At 44.8% G+C, this 24,138-nt stretch overlaps 1 protein-coding gene across 13 annotated transcripts in view; it reads left to right on the forward strand.

Annotated features, from left to right (window-relative positions):
- nfixb (nuclear factor I/Xb) overlaps positions 1-24,138 on the forward strand; it is a 137,683-nt gene that overhangs the window by 19,948 nt on the left and 93,597 nt on the right. Inside the window, exon 1 of one of the 13 annotated variants that reach the window (XM_012825789.3) lies at positions 2,350-2,533. The exons of the other annotated variants lie outside the window; for them this stretch is intronic. Within the exon in view, the coding sequence (XP_012681243.1) occupies positions 2,507-2,533 (27 nt within the window). The 5' untranslated portion in view covers positions 2,350-2,506. Of the gene's footprint in view, positions 1-2,349; positions 2,534-24,138 lie in introns of those variants that run through there. 13 annotated transcript variants of the gene reach the window in all.

Below are 24,138 nucleotides of genomic sequence, written 5' to 3' on the forward strand. Positions count from 1 at the left end.
TGAGAACCCCCTTGAAATCTATGATTTTGTGTAGGAGACATGTCCAGAAACCCCCTACGGGGTCCCCATACCATTAGCCTGCTAGGAGCTTCGTAATTGAACTAAAGCACAGCAACACCATGAAAAGCAACTACCTGTCATACTATTCGAAAACGCAAGCACAGGCGATAGGAGGGGAAGAAAAAAACAAAACAGTGGTTAGTTAGAATCTGTTAGGTATGACAATGGTTTAATTAGTCCCTGCAGATATATGAATTGTCAATTCTAACAACAACTAGTTAGCCAGTAATAACAAATGTAGGCTTTTTATATTAACGTTCTGGCTGGTACGCTTATTAACATGTTTTTAATTTGTAAATGGCAGATATTGTGTATGATATGTTAAATGTATGTATGTAAAATGGTTGTTCAGATCTGACAGTGTACAAAACTTAAGGATAACTTAGGATGTAGCCAAGGCTGTGGATTAAGAATTTCATAAACATCTTAAAAAGAGGCCTATTGGTGGATATGAACTGTGCTGGCATTGTTCCCTCCAAACCAATAGAAATAAAATCATACCTAGCAGACCAAATACAACTATCCTCTTTCCTCTGAAGGAGATGTGCACAACTTTCACAATGCATCCTAATAAGTACACCTACATGTCCCCACAGATAGGCCTACTAAAGAAGTTAGGATCAATGTATGCCAATGTGAAGATGGCAGTGACTTGCCTTCCAAAATATCGTCTTACATTTGTACATCTGTATAAGATGTCCACACATTTTCAATTATTACAATTGATACATAATTATATATATTCATATCTATTCTGTACTCTCAAAAATAAAAGCTTCACTTCAACAGTTACCTTTTGTAGATCTGTAATTGGTGGGGGTCAGGAGGCCCATGCTCAGACTTTTTCTTGGGGTCTCCAGATTCCCTAGAAACGCCTCTGCACCAGGCATAATTATAAAATATGTATTAGCTGCAAATTGAAAAAAATCTTGATATTTTGTATTATTATTTCTTACATTGACATTAACAGGGAAAAATAAAAGGAGAGACTTACTGTCACTTGTAATGAAAGTTCAAAGTTCAAATGAGAGCGGGGTGGCGTTGGCTCAGGCGCTGCCTTTCTGGCATTCAATTAGCCGTTCGTGACAGATCACGGCAAGCTAGCTTGCTACAGATTTTTATCAGATATGTAAAAATGTCAAAAGAAAGCTCTCCGAGTCTGGACAGCTGTTTAAGAGTCCATGCATCGAGAAAGAGGAACAGACAACGGCTGTCAGATAAGAGCCTTCTAGGTTTGTGGCAGTCTACAGGTTGCCGTTTTATGGTTGTATGGTTACCCTTGCTATTAGACAATCTAATGTGATGTAGTTGCATGTTCAGTGCTGCAGATGTTCAGTGCTGCAGATGTTCAGTGAGTAGACCATTGCAGTCGCCACTACTCCATGTTTGATACTGATTTTATGCAACAGTTGTGCTATAATGTTATTGAGGAAATCACTGGAGCATTAAATGAAGAAATAATGTTGCAGCTCGCCTCCGCCACCTTATTTTCTTGAAACTATCGTATGTTGCTAAGCAACAGTAAACAAAACCAGTAGTCTGCTAACGATACAATGTATGAAACTGATTGTACGCTAGGCAATTACTCTGAATAACGTTTCAACGAGATCTTAGATCTTGAGCCAGAGATGTTTCTTGCACACCTTATATCCCACAGGCCCACCCAAATAAATATGTCTGGCTATGCTAGCTACTGTTGCAAAAGATTATTTGTCTTGTAGCCTAGGACACATTTCCTTAACTTGAGGAATTATAATTAATAAGGTATGTAGGATATCTGCCTTAACAGCGTTTTCTGTTGGTTGCTCTTAAAATTGGATTGCTCAGTGTCTTGGTAGGCTACAGTTTGAGAATATTTCAGAAGTGCAACGTTCCTGTAGATTACTGTGTAACACATCGTAACAGTAGGCAATCCAATGGGACTGTGGGCTGCAGCGTTAATCACGGAAGAGGTTAAAACTATGTCGTTAACAGTGAATTTTTGCCGGTGGTAGAGCGGCGGTTCTGTAAACCATCTCACTGCAATCATAATATCGAGTTCAGTAAACTACATCATGACACGCATCTTTATCTGCAGTGGTTCCTTTCATGAAAAGAGGCTAACTCTTGAATACTTGAGTAAGACTCGACTCACCACTTAGGAAAATCAGTAAATACCGTAGATGAGTTGATAACGAAATGTTGCTGTTTATTCAATAGTTTCTTTCTACGACGCCCGCGAGGGAGAGGGAGAGGGAGAGGGAGAGCGCGAGTCGGCGAAAGAGGGAGGGAGAGAAACTTTTTTTCCCCCAAAAGTTTGTGTAAGCTTTCACTTTCAGCCTCCTAGGCGGGGTTAGCAGTAGCATGGAGTGAGCGAAACTGGACGGCGAGTGATTGCAATGCAGCACTACAGCGAACTTCCATCCAACTTAAATAAGCTCTCCAATTCTAAATTCTAAAAATAACCATGTACTCCCCGTACTGCTTGACACAGGTAAACGACACGATTATTTTATTTGCTCGGGGTTTCCGTCGAAGTTGTGGGTTTGCTAGGAGCGCTGTCCATTTGTGACTGTTTAATTATTGCATTTGGTCTTATTTTTACGTCTGTGCTCCTTTCTGATACAAGTTAACCTCACGCCACTGCTGCTTTTCTGTCTCAGATGGCATTTTCCAGCTGACTTTCTTATGCGTTTCATTGCACATGGTTTGAGGAGAAAATGGCGCTTCTCTCGAATCTATTTAATATAAAAGGAGGGAGAAGAGGAGGAGGAGGAGAAGCGTGAAGATAGCTAGACTTTGGACTGAAGAGTAACATAGGATTGAACGTTTTACTTGTTTTTTTTTTTTTTTTACCTGTGAGATTATCAGAGCTGTTGGCTTTGAAGAAACCTGGTTGTCAGAAGCGTTGAAACCTAAAAGTTAAATCAGAGGTCTTTGGGTTCGGTGTACACAACCGCTAGTCCCTCGGTGGTGCAGTTGCACACCGGGCTGTATCCGACAGCCGAAATCTTTTTTGGAGACATCAAAGGTCGCCGTTGCGGTCGCACGACATATCTGCCGTTCACTTGGTCCGCTTTACCCGCAAAACAGCAATGTGGTTACAATTTCTGAATAGAACCAAGTGCATTTTTAGAGGTAGTCCAGATCTGTCATTTATGAAATCAAAGGAGTGAAGTAAATTAGAACATGTTTGTGTTGTGGTGTTCTTATAGTTTCAATGACTTCAGTGTTCTGTCACCCCTGAAGAAGGATCGTGTAGTCGATTATAATTGTCTATAGCCTACCACTTATTTGCATCAACTTTCAGACATAACAGATAACCAAATCTGATTTGTAAGATGAATAACTGCTTGGCATACTCTGAGGAGTGTAGATTTTACAAATATCTCATGTGTCGGTTTAATATCCTAATATCTACTGACGTTAAATATAATTGCTTACTTTTGTATAGAGCAAAAGCCTACGTTAAATACCTAAATGTAACTGCTATTTTCTGAGAAGTCATGGTCGGCAGAATAGTCGGGCCTACAGCGAAACTTTAACTTCATCAGGAGCGGCATGAGGGACAAGATGTTTTGCAAACCAAAGTATATGTAATGAAAGATGTGGTATATATTCTGAGATTTATTTCAAGATAATTAAAACGGTCATCATAATCTATTAGTATTAAAGGAAGGTTGGTCATCTTGTTCTTATGAAAAAGATTAGAATATGTTCTCCTTTAAGAGATAATATCCTGAAAGTCTTTGCTTTAGTTTAGTAACTTCTTAGCTACTCTATTTGTTTTTATTCATAAAAATATTTTTAAAAACTGAGGAAATATTTGCCGTAATACTGAGAGATTTATTTATTTAACATTGTGCATTTGGAAGTGTAGTTAGCCAAGCTTCTCGGAAGGCCAAAATAATAGCAGAATAAATACAAATAGTAATATTTTCATGGTATATTTTGTATGGTCCCTTTCTGCACTCATGACTACCATAAGATACGTTTTGAGAGGAGTTTTAATGCATGTGGGGGTAGCCGCATGGACTTCACAATCACTTCACTATGTGATTTTTATCATTGCATCATTGCACTGTTTTTCATCAATGCAATACTGGCCATTTACAGTTCTATTACAGTTATAACTCTGTGAAAATTGCCTTTAAAGTACCATTTCATAATAACTTAATTTGCTACTTGAAAGTGAAAAGTTACATTGACTTTACAAGTTGTGTCAGTTAACTTTGTTTGAACTAAAGCCTCAAGACAACAGACCTCAAAGTTTTCCACAATATTTAGTGGTTCAAAGCGTAAGCTATGTGCTGTCACTGAAAGATTGAGCTATTGCACAGATCTAGAACTTTCTGATTAATTGCTAGCAGTAGAGGAAGAATTATGCATACACCTGAGATCCACATGATAATTCAACTCCATGCATTCTACACCTGGCTGAGATGAATGTGAATGTCTTTGTGCTTTCATATGTTCTATTTGGAATTGTCATGTGAGTCTCGATACTGCCCTTTGATGCATGTGTCATACCTCAGCACCTCTCAGGCTTTTCATTTCTACATGTTATTTGTCTTGGCTGTAGTGTATGGATACCTTGACTTTGTACTTGAAGACAATCGGATGGTGTTGCTAGGCACAGTTTTTGGGGTGGACCCATAGAGAATTTTCATGTTCAAAATGTGTTCTCAAACTGGTAGCGTCAGGCTTTCGTTCTCATATGGTAAACGTGTTTATCCTTGGGCTAGGATGGACACTGGGTTGGCAGGGCCTTTTCTATTTGTAATTCATTCCTGATTTTACAGTGGTTTTATTCAAACAATTTTACTTCCATACCCTTGCCGCCTGTAACCAGCAGCAGTGAGAGAGCGAGAGAGAGAGAGAGAGGAATAGCGAAAGAGAAGTGAGTGTGTGTGTGTGTGTGTTTTCTTTCAGTTGCAAGATGTGGTCTGTTTTCCATTTAAAACAGTTGAACTACTCAAAGATTTTTTAACTCTATTCTTTAATTGACAGGAGCAACACAAATTAAGAGTAAATGATTACACTATTTGTTGTGGTTTATGATTAAAATGATTGGAATGGACGGAAAAGTTGTATCAACACAATATTTCATTAACATTACCATATATCCTGCCAAGGTTTGTTTTGCTCTAATGCTGCCTATTATGTTAGGGTATCGCCTTTGTTTTTCACATCTGAATACTTATCTATAGACAAGGACATACACTGAATAATCTTTGAGGATAATCAAGTGTTATGTTGGACAGGCGGGAAGTGGTGTGCTGGAAGTTAAGCTGTAAGCAGATTTGAGTAGATTTATCTCCAGTTCCTCAAATCCACATATTTCTCTCTTTAGGTTGCACTGAACCTTACATGTTCCTGTTCCAGATAAAACAAAAATCCGTGAGTGAAATGCAACTGGAAAAGCAAACACACAATATTATAATATTACAGCCTCCAGCCTCCTTTGGCCTCAGCCTAGATTTTTGTAAAAGATGTTGAGAAAATTGCTGTGCAGGCATTTTAAGTTTTCTTCTCAACCCCCACCCACCCCTCTCCCCCTTTACCCTCTGCGTTTTATGGGGCTGAGGTTTTCTTAGTACAATATAAAATCTATATAGGCTATCTACGAGGTTTCTGGAATTAATAAATGCAGAGATTATTTTCAAAAAGTGGCTGTACAGCAGTCTGAATGCTTAAACAATGAAGCTCGAATTCAGCGCGAGATTTTTTCCGTTAATTAAAATTAATTGACAACAGAGGCCATCAGAATGCGCACGTGGCGCACATATGCAGAAACATGGTGTCATATACATTTGACTGCACGTCAGCAGTTTGAAGTTGCCCTTAAACATGTTGCTGTCTTATCCATCCATAGCCTACTTTACGTTCGGCTTACAGAGGGCCAGAGTTCGCAGATGGGATTTATGGGTCTCATCTGCGCAAGATTTCTGCATTCCCTGTTGCACGCTAGGAATTTTGACTTTGGCTACATTTTTGTTGATTTAATTGCAGTTAATATTTAAAAGCAAAATTAGAGACGGGATCATGTGTAAACAATCGAATAAATTATTAACTATGATAAAAGGTTTTTGCTAGGGTATGTGAGCAGTGCGCGGACTACGGGGAATGCGTGGTAATGGATACAAACTAAGAGGAGCCAAAACTTCCATTTTGTAAACTTACATAGTAAGTGCATTATAAACATTATAGACAACACTGACTAACATAGGTCCACAGTTGTCTGCATTAAATATTCATCATTTTTAAAGCCTTTGGACATCCCAGACGAGGAATTGTGCGTTCAGATGAAAACGCAGCCTTGTGTAAGTATTGCAATAAAGGCTAGGCCTAACTGTTTAATTCATAACTACTACCGTTACATCTAGCCTTAACATTTTCTGTTATATATTACGAATTCTGGGGGGGGGTTTAATGCATTGTGCTTAATGCGCATAATGTGCCCTTTGTAACGCCTGGTTGCATCTTCCCAGATGCTGCAGAGGAATCAGCTGGACAACACACTTCACTTTAGAGTGGCGGGAAGCATTTGCCAAAGCTCTCCTTGAAAGAAGTTATTTTAGTCATTAGCCAAGTGTATGTGTTAATACTGGGCAAATTATGCGTTGCTTGTCAGTATATCAGTGTAGTAGTAGCCTACTTACTCACCAGCTCGAATGACAGGACCCTGAGCCAGAAATACGGCCTGTCATTCCGCACTCTATATCATCATGATCTATACAGCGTTTAAGGGCAATTAAATTAACAGTTTATGGTCGGACAATTTTACAAATCACGATGGGCAAAAATGTTACCAGCAGGCCTCAGAACTTCAAAGGTAGCGTGAGTTAGACACTAATTAATAGACAATGAAACACCCTTGTGTATCCCGATACATGATTTGGTTTTCGTGACATGGAGGAAGGTGTTTACCTGGACATTCAAAAGTACAGGCCTACATTCGGAGAGTACCTACGCTAGTGGCCTAAATTAGGCCTCATGCAAAGTCGAATATTTCGGTTGACCACAATGTCAAGTATGCTTTTAAAGTAGGTTAGTGGTTGGTTAGAATTTTGTTCGTTATCTGTTTAAATAATGGCTGTAGCATAGTCCGTGATATTTTTTTTGTTTTGTTATCACATGCTTGTCGGAATGAAGTTACCAATGTCTCCGTCGAACTTCCAAAACGCTATAATGCATATCAGTCCCAATCAGCGGTAATTGCGTAAAGATATAGAATATCTAATCTTGCCTTGCCAGCGCTTTTTGTCTGCATTTTTCATCCTTTAAAAGTATCATTACACTCTATTGTCAAACTCACTGATTAGAATCATAACGGCAAAGGAGCCAGGGCAGACTGACTCCAGGAAAGCGAGTAGGCTAAGGCACATAAAAGCATTATCCTTGTGGTGATTTTATTATTTTCAGCCGAGGTCAGCCGCTCGCTGGTCTTAACCCCTCTCCCTCTGAAAATGGCATTAAGGCACATTTGTGCAGCAGCCTCCCAATCTCTCCTCACCAGCCCTCCCCGTGTCTCTCTCCCCAGGCCTGGAAAATGAGTTGGAACAGCTGTTCAGGGGATTAAAATCTGATGGAACCGCAGTCTGAATAAACAGAAATGTTGAATTTTTTCGAATTAAAGACACACACGCACGCACACATACACACATGCGCACGCACACACACACTCACACACAGACACACACACACAAGTAGTGCCCTTCTAGTCACAACCACACACCAAAAATCAGTGGTCCAATGTCTTAATGCCGATTAGTTGTTATCACTGGATTAGCCAATGTTCTGGGATCCCAATTTTTTGCCTGGAATGGCAATTACACTGGCCTGATTTTTTTAGCAGACCCAAAAAAGAAGAGAATTAGATTGTGTTCACAGTATGTGATATTTACAATATCATCATGAGGCTTAGAGTTACTTTTAGGACGTAGTTTGCATTAAGCTTCAAAAATCAACAACATAATTTGCTTTTATTGAATTTCTGAAATTGCTGTATTGAATTCCGTGTAAGGGAGTGCCAGGGCAGAGGGAGTACTGAGGCTGTTTGTGCTTGGATGTGTATGGCCCAGAGGAGGCCCTTATTGTGGTTTGCCCAGACCATCCTAAAGTTGGACTAAGCTGCCAACCAGGCCTGACATACACACCGGAGACACATGGATTCCTGCTCCACGCCGGCCGAGTTGCTCTGAATGTGGAAGCGGGGTGTTGAAACCCAATCCCTCCGTTGTCCTTCTCTGGTGTCCAGTGGCAGTCTCTCTCTCTCTCCCTCTCTCTCGGCCCTACCAGAGCTGGGGATGCGGGAATGGACCTGGTGCCAGCCCTGCCGAGCGGCAAGGACGTTGTGTTCCCTTTACTTATTCATTGCCACCAGGCTGCTTACCAGCACCTTTGGCGCCCAAAGAGCCAGGGTACAGAAGTGTGTGTGTGTGTGTGTGTGTGTGTGTGTGTTTGTGTGTGTGTGTGTGTGTGTGTGTGTGGGGGGGGGGGGGGCTGTGGCTGGTATTGACAAACGCAAACTCCTCTAAAAAGCAAAAAACAAAGGATCACTCCAAGAGACAGAGCTTTACTAAGTTGTCAAACAAGTCCTCTTGGCCACATGACGGAAGTGACTGTGCACCTTTCTGTGATTAAAATATAGGGTGAATGTGTTTCCTCATTCTGGAAAGCTTCATATTGATGTGCTTAGAGAGAGAGGGGGTGAAAACACAAAAACACACCAGGTTATTATAGGTGTGCATTCTCTGCACGTCATTGAGAGGAGAATAAAAAGGCCACCTCACAAAGAGAGCTTTGGGGGCCTTTTGTCTGACTGTGGGTATATTAGGTGGTGGAGGGCTGAATTAGATGCGTCTTGGCAAAGAGGACTGTAGCTTAAAATTAAATACCATGTAGTTTTTATCTGGGGCTGTAAGCAGAAAAACCAACTGCGTCTCATTCACAATCTGCGCAGCTGTCCCAGTCTCCGTGGAGAATGGATTCCTATTGCCATGGGAGTCTCCAGCCAAGAAGAATAGGAGGATATCCAGCATGTGTGTTTGTGAGTGTGTGTGTGTGTGTGTGTGTGTGTGTGTGTATGTGTGTGTGTGTGTGTGTGCGTGTCTGTGTCTGTGTGTATGTGTGTGTGTGTGTGCGTGCGGCATGTATATCCGTGTGTGGGTTGGTGAGCATGGGTGTGTGTATGCGGGAAATAAAGACAGAGAGAGTGTGTGGTGAGTGTGTGCACGCAAGTGTGTGTTTAAGTGGGCTTGTGTGTATGCAGAAAATAGAGAGCAAGAGCAAAAAAGAGTTTGAGTGTGTGTGTGTGTGTGTGTGAGAGAGAGAGAGAGAGTGTGTGTGTGTGTGTGTGTGTAACCTCCTCCCTTTTTCCTTCGCTCATGTCTCCCCTGGCATGGATTATGCCTTGGCAGAACCCTGACAGTGCCTGTAGCTCCAACGTGGTTCTGTGGTCGCTGATATGTTTTGCTGTTGCCATGGTTATGGAACACACACTCTAGTTGTCGTGCAAATTACATAATTGTGCTTGCATATACATAAGCAGTCAAACATATTTGTGTACAGTGTTGTTTTTTTCTTCTTCAGGGGGTGACTTGGTGGAGAGGGAAATGATTGGGACTGATCAAGTCACAGCCCCTGAGAAGAAAATGAAGTTAGGCCCTTTCTTATTACGAGAAAAAAAAAAAACGCTGGAAAATTCTCCCGCTGCGCCGCTCTTTGGGAAGAGGGCAGGGCCGCCGCTGGGGACCCGCGCCATGGCGACATGTTCGTTCAACCTGATTGGCTAGCCATGTAAATAGCGGAGGGCACTTTAGACGGCTCTTCAGGCCCGTGAGCGTGCGCAAAGCCTCACGTGAGGTAGCGTGTGTTTTGATGCACGTCCTTTTCTTTTTTTTCTCTTTTATGGTCTGAGGGTGTTTGAGGAGCACTTAAAAAAAAAGACAGATACGTTCAAAACACACAGACACACTCAGACACAAAAGGGATATTTCAGCCATGGTACCTTTCTGTTACTAGGCAGATTGTACCTCATTCACACAAGCCGTTCCAGCTTTGTTGTGGAGGCGCTGGCTTATCCTGGTTTCCCAACCTAGCGTTCCCTTCCAAGCGATTTACTGGCGTGTACAACTAATGCCCATTCTGTTTGTCTGGACAGTGGTCATTGCTGGCTTGTAGGAGAGACAAACTGGTCAAAAAATCCTGAGATTTTGTAAAGTTCGACCTCTAAATTAGTTAGGATATGACATCTCTGTTATTGCAGAGCTTCATATTTTGGATGGCTGCTATGCGTTGGTTGTAGAAGACAGGCCTTGTGTGTCTTTGCGTAATGTTTAATGAAACAGTCATACCAGTCCCATTTTCAGGTCTCTTTAGTATCCCGTGTCTCGCTGGTCTAATCTGCTGAGCAGAAATCAGTTCTTCCAAGGCTCAGGTTTGGTAGATTGAAGGCTAGATTATGTTGCTCCAAGTCATAATGGCTTTGGTAAAGGTTGGATCTAGAAGCTTTGGTCCCACATATTGTGTCTTGGCTGATGGATAAGAAAACACACTAGTTTCTGTTCAGACTGTTCTGATAGCGTCTATTATCTCAAGCATACACACTCATGCACACTGCAACATAATGCATAATGGATTTTTACATGCATAGACACAGACTGACGCACGCATACACACACACACACACACACACACACACACACACACACACAGACACACAGACACACACACACACACTCCTCCCACACCTGCACATACTTAAGCACACGAGACGCAGGTGTGCATTCTTGACTCATCCGTGTCAATCTGGTGGTGAGTGCGGAAATCACGCCTAGCTCCACTAAACCGGAGTGACTGAGTGAGTGTGGGTGTGAGAGCAAGAGTGTGTGTGAGTGTGTTAGTTTGAGTGGGGGGCGAGACTGTGCCAGCGTGCCACGTGTGCCAAATCCTCAACTGACTCTTAACCCATATGGCTGTGCATCACACACACACACACACACACACACACACACACACACAAACACACCCACACACACACACTCACACACCCTGAACATGCTCACAACTGACAAAGTGAATTTCATTAGCATGTTTTACCGTGCACCTGGTTGAAGAGATAATTCCCTACATTAGCAGACAGAAGCTAAAGACTATGCTTCCCCAAGGCTCCATACACCAAAATCCATGGCAGGCCCCAAAACTGGTCAGGTCAGTGGTGGCAGTGTAATATGACTGATCTCCATTTGGGAAAGCCCCGGCCACAATATTTCAAGCTGTGCTATGTCAACTATTTGTTATTGTCAGTGTTAATAATAGTATTATGAGTGCTCTTAGTAGATGAACTCCATTCATTTATAAGTGTTAACAGTCCTTAACACTTGTTCACGAAGTTAGAAAAACAGCCAAGCCTAAATAAACTCAGGCAAAAGTCTTTGCTAGAAGGCACTGCTGTCATGGTCATAAAGTTTGATCTCTGATAAGATAGCTCAGTGCCAACAAAAGAATTAGCCTAAGACGTAAAAAAAAGGTGACATTTTGCTCACACATGGTTTCAGAATGTTTGTTCCAGAGCTTTCAGCAGCGACTGTATGGGCCACGCTCCGCATGTGTGGGAGTGGGAGGTTGGGGAGTGGAGGGGGGGGTCGTGTCGGGGTGCGTGGTCAGACTTTACTCCCTTCGCCGGGGTCGCACTCGTAAACAAAAACAACCCGTGCCCTTATTGTAGCCCCCTCTCAACTCTGGCCCTCTCTCTCTCCAGACTGGGTGTTGAGGGGAACGGAGCGAGCGAGCGGAGAGAGAGAGAAAAGGTCACGAAAACAACTAGGAGTCAGACGACGCTAAGAGCTGCAGCGGGGCCCGCGAACAACAGCATGGATAGTGTGTCTTGTGCCGTGTGGTGTGTCCGTGTGTCTGTCCTGCCGCGCGGAGAAGGGGGGTTTCCATCCGCCCTGTCCGACCAGGAATGTCTGTTGCTGGGAGGGAAACAAAGCAGCCGTGGCTCTCTCTCTCTCTCTCTCTCTCTCTCTCTCTCTTCTCTCTCTCTCTGTCTCTCTGTCTCTCTTGTTCTCTCCCTCCCTTCTCCTCCGCCTTCTCTGAGCAGGAAGTTGGCCCTGGGCCAGTGCTGGAAAATCTATACACCGTTGCATAATATAACATATCTTTACCTCACATGAACCCTCGGCCTGGGACCGGCAGCTGTGAGCAAACAGAGGGAGGGAGTGTGTGTGTGTGTGTGTGTGTGTGTGTGTGTGTGTGTGTGTGTGTGTGTGTGTGTCTGCCGAGATTCTTGTGAGCTTCTGCTTGCTAGCTGTGGCTGGAGGCCTCAGGCTGTAGGCCATACTCAGTGAATCTAGTTGCAGAGCAGGGTGGTTCTCTCTCTCTCTCTTTCTCTCTCTCTCTCTCTTTTCTCTATGTAGCAAGCTCACTGACAGTTTTGCAGCCATGCAACTGCGACTGTAACTGCACCCAGGGGCCTTCTCAAGTTTGAAACTGTGAACTTTGACAAGGGCACCGCACAGTTTAATTAATCAGACTTTGGTTTCAGCTGGTACATTATGGTGTCATTACATGCCCTTAACAGACATTATTTGTGACGACAACCACTAATTTTCTATTATTCCCCGTCTTACCCTTAATTGCCTCCAGAACGGGACAGTACTCAGAGGGTGCCTTCGGACAGATCCCTCTGTTATGACCGTTTGAATGACAAGAAGTTGTTGGCACTGTGCTTGTTCCTTTGTTTTCCTGTTTGTCCAGGTTTCAGACCACAGAGCTACTGACTCTGGATCAGCCCACTTAGGGAGCTTAGGGTGATGTCTCGCTGGCTTCGGTTTTACTGTACCTCGTTTTAAAATGCTTTATCATGTGACCCATTTCAGAGGAACAATGTGGCCCTGTCTTGGTAGCACGCTTTTAAAAAGCTTGTTTGTGTGTGTTCCTGTAAGTGCAAAAGAGAGAAGGAGAGGGAAAAAGAGAGCGAGAGAGAGAGAGAGAGAGAGAGAGAGAGGCGGGTAACCTCTCACTTTTTATCTAAATCCTCTAAAGCAGGCTTGGGACTTTTCAAGAATAACATTCCGAAACCAAAGAACAAATCATGGCCGTCATCAACTGGGGGAAAATGACAATTTTCTGGATTGACATTTACCACTGAGAGAATTTCAAAGGAAGAAGCCAAACATATGGCCGACTGTCCCAGAGAAGGCCCATAAATGAGTCAGTAGCATATTACTCTGTGCCTCCTCTCTATTCTGCATATGCTACGCACACGCTCGCAGTGACTCTGGCCCAGCAGAGAGTGTTGTGTTTGCAAGTGCATGGTGCTTAAGCAGTCAAGTCGCATGTGAATCTGCAAGTATTGTGTCTAGGTGGTGCGTTTCTGTCTCTCATTATAGTGTCTTATGATAATGAGATGATAATGTGTGTGGAATTGTGCAGATACTGTTGCTATTATCGCTGGAGCTGTGGTTATGTGGCAGCCTGGTGTGGGAAGCCGTTTGATAAACATCCCTTTCAGTGCAGACCAGGGCTGTTCCCCTCGCTGTCTCTCTCTCTCTCCTGCACACACACACACACACACACACACACACACACACACACACACACACACACACACATACACACACACACTGACATATATACACACACTAACTCTGTCTCTGTCTGTTTCTCTCCCCTCCCCAGTCTCTCTCTCTCTCTCTCTCTCTTACTGTCTTCTTTCCCCTTTCGTGGAGCCCAGCTGCGTGGCGCCTGACGTAGCACTGATAAATACGTCTGAAATAGGAGCCATATGTGCGCTGTGGAAACGCACACAGCGGTGAAACAAGTAGGCTTTCAGCGAGAGCCTACGAAAGAGAGGGAACGAGAGGGACAGAGAGAGAAAAAGGACAGCACAGAGAGAGAGAGAGAGAGAGAGAGAGAGAGAGAGAGAGAGAGAGAGAGAGAGAGAGTGAGAGAGAGAGAGAGAGTGAGAGTGAGAGAGAGACTCTGCAAAGCCTACTCTCAGTGAGCAGTAAACTGAATCTATGTCCAGCGCGGAGGTTAAGGGGGTACCATGGCAGTCTTTTCTTTTCTAAAAGGGGGGAAAGTAATTTGTCAGGGTCTTGTCTGTCCATTAGCCTGCTACATATTTTAAGGAACTCAGTGTGCATGGTTTGGGGGGGGGGGGGGGGTGGGGTGGGGGAGAGTGGTGGGGGAGGGGGGGATTGCATTCATTTTATACACAAGGCAGTTTGTATTCTCCCTTACTCTCCCTAGAAACACGCTGTGATTAAAACAGCTGATATGGGCATATTATATTTCCCACAGGGGGACAGGGAAGGAATGCGAATGCATCATAACCATATTGCGCCCACTTTTGGGTTTCTCGTTCGCGAGGCCTTAGATGCCAGATATCAGGAGGGCCAAGTTACAGTTATCACGGAAGTGAATGTACATTTTAACCCATTTACAGCAGGCGAGAGGCGGCCGGCCCGGCCTCAGTGGCAACAGCAGCAGTGGTGGGCAGAACCGCAGCAGGGAAGGATGTGTGCCTCCTTAAAATGCGTTTGTTGTGAGCCGGGGCTTGTCGCTGTTGGGACTTTGGCCGGCACAATCCCTCCACTGTTAAAACAATGATGCGGTTGTGTTCTATAACCCAATTACTGTCTCCAGGGGGAGAGAGGCAACAGCACCAAATCCCAGAGTTAAGAGCCCTGATCTCTGTACTTAGGAAGGGAGAAAGAGGGGAGGGGGAAGAAAAAAAATACATCCTATTAATTTCAAGGCCAGGGTACGGCCAGCCAACCTGTCCACGGCCCGTGTACCTTGGTGCTTAACTTGCAAAATTGGTTTGAGTTTAAACAAAGAAGAAAGAAAAGAAATAGTTTGGTTGGTGGCGTAACATTATCGGGGCATTTGGTACAGGTTCGTACTCAGTGGCCGTGTTTATGTCAGACTCTCCATTCATTGTAAATGTTTATGGCTGGAAGGGGCAGCTGCCGTGCCGTGCCGTTGGCAAACCTAGTGTTCACCTAGCTGCAACTGCCGTGAAACACCGGGGCCGTTTCAGTGCATCAGCTCGCCGTCCCTCCAAGGGTCTCTATAGAACACCACGCCACCACTCCCTCTGGCCAGACTGGGCCTGTGTTTGTTTATTTACTGACCCCCTGCTGCAGTCTGTCGTCAGAGGTGGGTGGGTGGGGGGCTTTCCTTGTGCTGGTATCTTTATTAGTTGAACACAAGGAAGCTCAAACAGGAAGAGGGGAAAGGGATGTGGGCAGCAGTATTTACCGATAGGAAAAGGGTGTTCTTGTCATCCTCCAGCAACCTCCCCTTACTGTTACTGTTCTTTATTCCTGCTCGCTCACACTCCTTAAGATACTGGAGCAGGCCAGCTTTGTGAAGACTTGATCTTTGGGGAGGTGAAGTCATATGAAAATCATGTGCAGTTTGGGAAAAGTGGTCGTGCTTTATTGTGTCAGGTTACCAGGTGCTGTTCAAAAAAAAAGTTTTCTCTACACTCTCTCACTCTCTCTTTCTCCATTTTTTTCTCTTCTCTCTCTCTCTCTCATTCACTCCCGCTCTCTCTCCCACTGAGCGTGCCAAAAGCCACGACTGTCTGGACAGTGCCAGTAAGTTACAATCAGGCGAGGGGAAAGCTGTGACGTGTATTTGATTTGATGGGATATATGAGACGTGAAAAAATAACAATCTCATCTTCATGGGAGGCTTGCTCTCCAAGTGTATACAACCAGTTTTATTTCTTTTCACTTTTGGCAGCAAATGCAGCACTGCCATAATACCGCAATACTAAAGTTACTTTAGTTTGTTTTTACTGTTCACATTTTTAGTTTTATATTCACATTCAAACAAGCACACAGACTTTCACAGATGCACTGTGTGTGTGTGTGTGTGTGTGTGTGTGTGTGTGTGTGTGTGTGTGTGTGTGTGTGTGTGTGTGTGTGTGTGTGTGTGTGTGTGTGCGTGTGTGCGTGTGTGTGTGTGTGTGTGTGTCTGTCTGTGTGTGTGTGTGTGAGTGTTAGATATTGTATATTTAAAAATAATCTATAGACTAGAATCTATAGAACATATAAAGATATGCATGTCTATGTGTAGGAATCACTACACTGTTGTAATGATATTCTTGCAGCCATATGATACCAATGAGATTTTAAAGGATTTAAACACTATGCCGCTAAAGCGAAAAGCTAAACTCTTCCTACAGTAAAAGTAAAAATGTACTTTCTTTAATTAGTTTTCACTCAGTTCATCTAACTTAAAATCCCTCAGAACAGTACCGTTGACTTACTATTAAAATGTTTTTTTTTTTGGTGAGATATAGAACAATTAAAAACAAGAGGTTGACATTTGTCTCATTTTGAGACGTCATACTAATGTCATCAACATAGAGATAAAATGAAAGAAAAGTTGGAAATTGTTGCCACATAATGACGCATTTGTATCCTTAACTATGTTGTAGAATACTCTTTCTTATTTGTTATATATCATTTATTAGACATTATTACAGTATAATAATATTAAAATAAAACTCCAGTATATTACTCTATATTTATATAGTCTGTGTGTGTATGTTACATTTTCTTTGAATGGGTGTATGATTGAAACATTATTCCAACATCAACCCATGCAAAAATATGAGTCTATCCAGCGTTAGAGCATGACATTTTTTAAAGGAACAGTGGATGTATTTGGTCAATGTTTTTAATCAGGCCACGTGGAAAAAGACAACGAGAGATACACATAATGGAAGCAATAAAACAAGCTATAGATGAAGCACCTGGGAAAAGCAGTGGATCTGTGGCTTACTGTTGCGTCACAATGGCCTTGACCCGAGTGTTACAGAAACTACGTCTGTGGGTCTCTGAACCACTTTCAGTGCTGCTGAGGACATAAACATTCTGTGTGCACATATAGGCTACGTCATACCTTTCTTTGTGGACACGAGTCTTTTTAAAAGGCAAGGTATGAATTTCTTTCCACTGACAGTGTCTACACATTTATTTGCGGGCCATTTTAGGTCTACGTTTGAAAAAGTAAATATACTATTTGTGTATCTAACTCAGTTGACGCACCTGTGTGTGTGTTTATAAGTGACTGTCTGTGTGTGCCTGTGGGTGTGTTTGTATGGCTGTGTGTGCCTGTGAGTGTGTTTGTATGGCTGTGTGTCAGAGAGGAAGTCCAGACAGGAGGGTGACCGCCGTCCGTGCCTCAGCATGACTTTGTCTCCCCCCAAAACACACACACACATGCACAGACAAACACACACACACACACACACACACACACACACACACACACACACACACACACACACACACACAGAAGCCCCCCTCCCTTTCCTGTGTGGCGCGGCGTGTGCAGGACCCCCCTCGCCCTCTTTGTTGGGAGCCGGCGTTGCTCTCCTCGCTCTTCCGGCCAGCCGAGGGCCCGCTGCAGGGGAAGCGCCTCTTGGCTTCCCTCCTCAGACACCAGCGCCGCCACCGCCACAGCCGTCGGCGGCAGCGCTGCTGCTGCTGCTGCTGCTGCTGCTGCTGCTGCTGCTGCTGCTGTCTCGTTAACCCCCTCACTCCCAGCTCCTGCCCCTGTTAACCCCCTCACTCCCGACCACTGGTCAGTCACCGACTCAGGCACTGCGATCCCCGTCTTACTCCTGTAAGAGGAGAGACAAAGATAGCCTGGTAGATCATACAAATCGTGATCCTCTTCAAGTCTTAAGGTGGGCAGAAAGAGAAAGGGGAAGAAATTAAGGGTGATTACGAGAAGAAACCGACAGTGCGGCTTAAGCTATTTGGCTGATTGTACCACTGGAATGACTGTACTACGATCGCATGCTGGCCTCAGCTAGAATTTATAATAAGATGTCATATAAAGGTATCTTTACTGTCACGTTGACACAGACATTTTCACACACAAACACACACACACACACAAACACACACACACACACACACGTATGATTTTTTCAGTTTGTATTTTTTTTATCAGGCTCAATGCAGGCTCTATCCACAGGAGATTCCCTGAGCCACACCTCTTTGGAACGTCTCCTTCTCTATGGCGTGTGCTGTCAGGGGTTCTAAAACAAAAACATAGGTTGCTTTTCTCCATCTACTCAAGTGCTGAATACCAATCTGAATCCATAAACTATAAGATACTCCATACTGAGAGCGGAAAGAGATGGAGAGCACGGTAGAGACTGTGAGAAAGAGAGAGAGATAAAGAAGAAAGAGAAAAAAGCTAGCGAACGAAGCACAGACAGAGGCAATTGGAGTTGTGAACCGATGATGGCGGCACAGAATTTGCATAAAGGGCAGGGCACCGTGCCCGATGGTGGAAAGGGTTGGCATCGCGCCTCGCCGACTGGCAGAGGGAAGACTGAGAAGAGAAAAATAGTAGAGGGAGAAAGACATACAGAGAGACGGGGAGAGAGAGAGAGCAGGAGGGAGGGAGGGAGGGAGGGAGGGGATTTACTCAATAGTGGATCCCTTGTTCCGAGCGAGGAGGGCCCTGGAAGTTGGCAGGAGTGAAGGGGAAATCTCTTGTTTGTGTGCTAGATTGTCCCCTTTATTTTTTCATCTGCGCTTTTTTATATATGGCAAAAAAGCGCTTGACACGGTACAACGGTGGAACTGTGGAGCAGCAGGAGGCACTGGAGTGCGTTTGACGTGTTTGCGGGGTCCGGGGGTGAGTCCCTCCTCTGGCCTCGCAAAGACTCCGTGCTGAGCTGTGTACAGTGTCTGCGTGAGATCCTGAAAGGCCCAGCCATTTTGTGTGTCTCCCTGCGCGATGGATAGCAACACTAGCTCTCCACTACAGGGCCCTCAGCTCTCTGCTGGCTCTCTTACCACCAGTGTCTGTACCAGCCACAACCTTCAGTAATGACCCCCCCCCCCCCCCCCCCAGTCTCTCCCCCCCCCCCCCCGCCCACCCCCATTATATACCCACCTCACCACACGCTGGGTGTTGGACCAAGATGCACTTCCCAAAGGCAAGGGGCACAGCCAAGGGAAGCCAGGCATTGGCTGCAAGCCCTTCAGGCGCCCTCCAATCACAACTGCCGCATGGCTGTGTCCAGACAGAAGAGCCCTCCCCCTTGTCCCAGAGTCTCTCTCCCAGGCCTGCACTATCACAAGGCAGACACACTCTGATGATGTCATAGTTACTGGTGAGTGATGGGGCGCAGCTATAAACAACATCAACAGCCTTCAAATGCTTGTTTACTCTTGTGGTTGTGTGTGGGGTTTTTCGGCATCATTTTGATCCCTTTGCTAGCTGGTAGTAATAACAGAACTGGTCTTTATTCTTTTGTGTTCACTTTGCAAGTGCATTTTAAAGCCTGTGCCCTTGAAATGAAAATGGGCTCCCTCTCAAAAGTTTTATTCTCTCTCTCTCTCTCTCTCTCTCTCTCTCTCTCTCTCTCTCTCTTTCTCTCTCTCTCAGCACTTTCTCAAAAGCAGAGTATAGCCCTTAGGTGCAGTATAGCGACAAGTTAACACACGATCATTAAACCAAGCCTTCAAGGTAACAAAGCTGTTCCCAGCTCGCTGGAATTTTGTGACGGCTCCGCTCCTCGACTCCATTTCTCCGCTTCTAATCCCATCCGCTCTGAGCCCAGGGCCCCCTTCTTCCCAGCGAGCAGGAAATGCTCTTGCGTCGTTCCAAACCGTGTGCATCGGGGCCAATGAGATAACCTTGTGGTATGCTGAAATCAGACCCAATGTGAAGTAGGCTTTAGATGCGTGATAGTGCCACAATGGCAATGCTATCGGTTGATCAAAGGGAGCCCCATGGCGCGGGGGGTTTTAAGTAAACATGCAGCCGCGGCGAATGCCAAGGCGGAACCATTTTGAGTCGGGCGCAGACCAAGCCGCTCCTGTCACAGGACCCGGGGCAGACTCTGGTGTGTGCGTGTCCCGACTGCGAGATATAGACTAATCAGGAGCACAGCTGCCTTTCAACAACGGACTATTTATGGAGAGATGACATTCAGTTATGCCTGAAATCACTCAAGGCGAAGTTCTTGTGCGCACACGTAGAGTGTTACTGACAAAACAGTTACTAGTTACTCCGACACTCCGAGTCGGAGCAGGCTGACTGTGCAGAGGAGGGGGTTGATATGCTTCTCGCCTGACCTGTGAGCACTGGGGGGGGCTGGCCTTTTGAGGAGACCAATGGGGGGGTTTGGCAAGTCAAAGTGGTAGACACTCCGTTTGCTATGGCCAGCCACTGGTCCTGACACACACACACACACATACAGTGCGACTCCTATGAGCAGGGCGGCATCTTCCGTATCAGAAAAACACATTCTTATTTGACAGGATTGAGTGGGCGCAGATGAGGGGAGAAGCCTTCTGATCGTGGCCCGGGGGTGCCACCACTTCCTCCCACCAAAGAGTCAGAGTGAGCTCCCTGTCACGACAAATCCCTCATGCAGAAGCAGCCGTCGCCTGACTGATTCATTAGTAATGGTGAGCTGGCACTGTGCTCACAACAACCCAGGGTTTCGACACCAAGGGCCAGGGCCCTTTTATGCCTGAGCGACGTCAACATCAACGCACACAGACACACACACACACACACACACACACACACACACACACACACACACACACACACACAGGTAGCCATGGGTTGGGACATTACAGCAATGGATCAGTCCAAAAAACTCAAAGTACTAATTTCATGACATCATAAGTAATGTGTGGCCAAATATATATATATATGTATAGGGATCAATGACAATGTGAAGCTGCAATTGTTGCAGTGGCACCTCCGGCCTTGTAGTTCAGCTGCGAGTCGCTGGCCCTGTCTGAAGTTGCTCTGAGGCTGGAGAACACAGATGGCTGTTTGATTTCATGTCAGCCTCGCTCACGCTTACTGTACGCCCGTACGCTGGAGCCCTTATGGGAGCTATTGTAATCAGTGAAGGGGGGAGGCGCTGTTGCGGGCAGAGGGTGGCACTGTGCCGTGGAAGGCGGCCGGCCGGCCTTGTGTTTGTGTGTTTTGTCGGAGGACTCCTCCGTCTTCGGCCCACCGTAGGCCTGCGATGAGGGATGCTGTGCCATGCTGCACCACTGCCACCACAAATTGCTTGCAGATTTTTTCACACGTAGTAATGCGCTGGTTTGTAAACTGAGATAATTACAAACAATGGCCAGGCCCTGCTTCAAAGATCGCCATGCATCGCTTCCCCACCGTGTGTGCGTGTGTGTGTGTGTGTGTGTGTGTGTGTGTGTGTGTGTGTGTGTGTGAGAGAGAGAGAGAGAGAGAGAGGGGACATAACTGTGTGTGTACTGCATTCTCCCCCTGTACCGTATTCCCTAAACCTTTATGATTAGCAGGTATAAAGATGTGATTAAGCAGAACAGAGTGTACATTTATGAGTGTACCTCCACATCTGCACCAGCTTGTGAATGGCGCTGTGTGTGTGTGTGTGTGTCTTTTACACACAGATATGAATGAGATGACTGACGGAGAGGTTTTCGAGGGGTTGAATGGGTTGAATGGGTCATTCGCAAGGATGGTCAAGCTCATAAAAGCCAAGATTGTGCCTTGATAGACAGCTTTAGAAATGAGATGATTGAAGTGATAACGGTGTGCCTGGATGTGGGCGTGTGGGCGTGTGTGCGTGTGTGCGTGTGTGCGTGTGTGTGTGTGTGTGTGTGTGTGTGTGTGTGTGTGTGTGTGTGTGTGTGTGTGTGTGTGTGTGTGTGTGTGTGTGTGTGTGTGTGTGTGTGTGTGTAGAAGGAGAGAACTGATGTCACTGGCCCAGCTTTTTAGCTTCAACACAATTACCCATTGTCCTGGCTCTGGACCACTCTGTCTGCGTGAGGCAGGCAAGACAGACATGGAGGCTGTGGATGCCAAAGAGAGGAGCGGCAGCATTTACCTGGACTTTATATGTCATGCAGTCATACACACATGCTGGCTTATCCTCTTTCAAACACACACACACACACACATAAATGCTGAAACTTCATCAAATCTGTAGTAAATCTTCATGAATGCACGCATTTGAAATGTGAGTGTGTATGAGACTTGAGAGAAATGGAATGTGTTATTGCATACTTTTTCATCAATGAAAGCACCTCGTGCTTCAGTGCGAATGGGCTGCGGCGATGCCTCTCTATAGCAGTGCATTGGCACACTGGTACTATCTGGCATGCCTCGACCAGCACCCTTCTGCGACCATGCATGGGCACATGTCTCCAAGCCCCCCCCCCCCATCCTTCAGCCTTATCCTTCACTCTTTTCATGTCCTCTCCCTCTTTTAATCTTCTCTTTTCCTCTCTCCCTATATGTAGATCTACATATCCTAGAGATCTGTCTCGCAGTCTCTCTCTCTCTCTCCCTCCCTCCATCTCTCTCTCTCCCTCCCTGCCTCTCACCCATCGCCTCCAGGAGAGGCCATGTCAGCCATGCCTGAGGAAGGTGCCAGGGCCGCCCAGTGTCCGTCTGCCCCCTGTGGTGCAGCAGGGTCATGGTCACCTCCCTTCAGGGTCAGGGACACGCAGCAGGACCCCCCCTCACTCCAAATCTCTCTAATTAAGATCTGGCTTCCCTAATCACGCTGCCCATCACCTGGGCCTGATGCTGTCAACATACACAGACATACACCGCCATCTTACCAGTTCTGGCTCGAGATAAAGACAGAAATGCAGACAAAGATTATAGAGCATATCAGAATTTGGGCTATTATCTGCAACCACTCACAGATAAACATAGCAAAACCTTTGGTCCTTGTGCCTTAGATATATTTGTGAAGTACAGTGACATTATATCCATAATGTTTGGAAAAGTAGGCAGTATTGCAAATGCATTTTCTCACTGTGATTAATGTGTTAATATTTTTTTGTTCTGTTTGTGAAAAATGCGAGATTCAAGATTTTAGACAAGGGGGCATAACAGGAAAGAATTTTAAGAGTAAATTGTTGCACAGTGATCATAATTATTTTTTTTTTATGAAGGAGAATTATTTATCTTCATACACACCTGATACCGTAGGCCTACACATCTTTTCAAAAGGCTGAGACAGAAACTCTGCTGCACCATGCTGGCAATACAACCTGTTACGTTTTTATTATTATGCAATGCTTTATCTCCAGATGAAGCAGAGTTAATTAATACATCCGTTTTGCAGTGAATACAACCTCTCTCGCATTTCCTCCTCTTTCGTCAAAATGAATGTCTTGGGACATCTCCAAGTGAGCTGTTGCAGGAGTGTGCTGTCAGATACTGGCCGTGAGCATTAATAACACCGCGCAATTAATGCCATGCGCACCGTTAATGTCATGGGAACATGCTAAACAATTCCCCAGTAGTCTATTTTGTTAAGTAAGTGGCCTTTATGATATTATTAAGATGCACATCTCGTTTGGTGCGCGGACGACTGGCGCGTTTTCTAAATGTTTTATCTGTGAAGAGGCTCTTCCGCCCGACACTCCTGCAGCCTGTAAAGCGGGCGCGAGGGATTCCTCTGAGACCTCTCTCCACGTTAGTCTCATTGTGAGGAGAATAAAAACAAATTCCGACTTAAGAGGACGCATTATAATCCGTATAATAACGGGAATAATTGCATGTCCCTTGTGAGTACCGGCGAGGCTGTGTGTATGGTTGGTTGAGAAGTGTATTTGAGAACGCTTTGACTTGTTGGCACCATTTATCTTCGTTCCGTTTTGGCCTATAGAACACGAAAATTAGTTTGTATGTAGGCCCATTAATTCTACGGAGCCCCACTCTTGCTGCAGGCTTTTTAGTTAAAATAGGCAGCACAACTTCATGCAGAAAGCCAACCATTTCAAATGATGTCCCTAAAATGACTAAGCCTGTACCATTATAGGCCATTATAGAGCAAATAGCCTGTTATTGCAATATCAATACTTGAAAATAATATTCCAAAAGATTTACTCAAAACATAGGAAAGTTTTCTATTAACTAAAACTTCTCACTGGAAAAAAAAGTTTCAGTGAGGCCGAATTATCAACTGGAAGAGGAGCATAACGCTAATATTCTTATATTGATTTCCTCATGTATTGGGATCGAATTTGTGGGTGTTGGATATATATATGTGGCAACAAACAAATGCATGTAGTTATTGTA

Source organism: Clupea harengus, chromosome 1 (genome assembly GCF_900700415.2).
Source record: "Clupea harengus chromosome 1, Ch_v2.0.2, whole genome shotgun sequence".
NCBI classification, from domain to species: Eukaryota; Metazoa; Chordata; class Actinopteri; order Clupeiformes; family Clupeidae; genus Clupea; species Clupea harengus.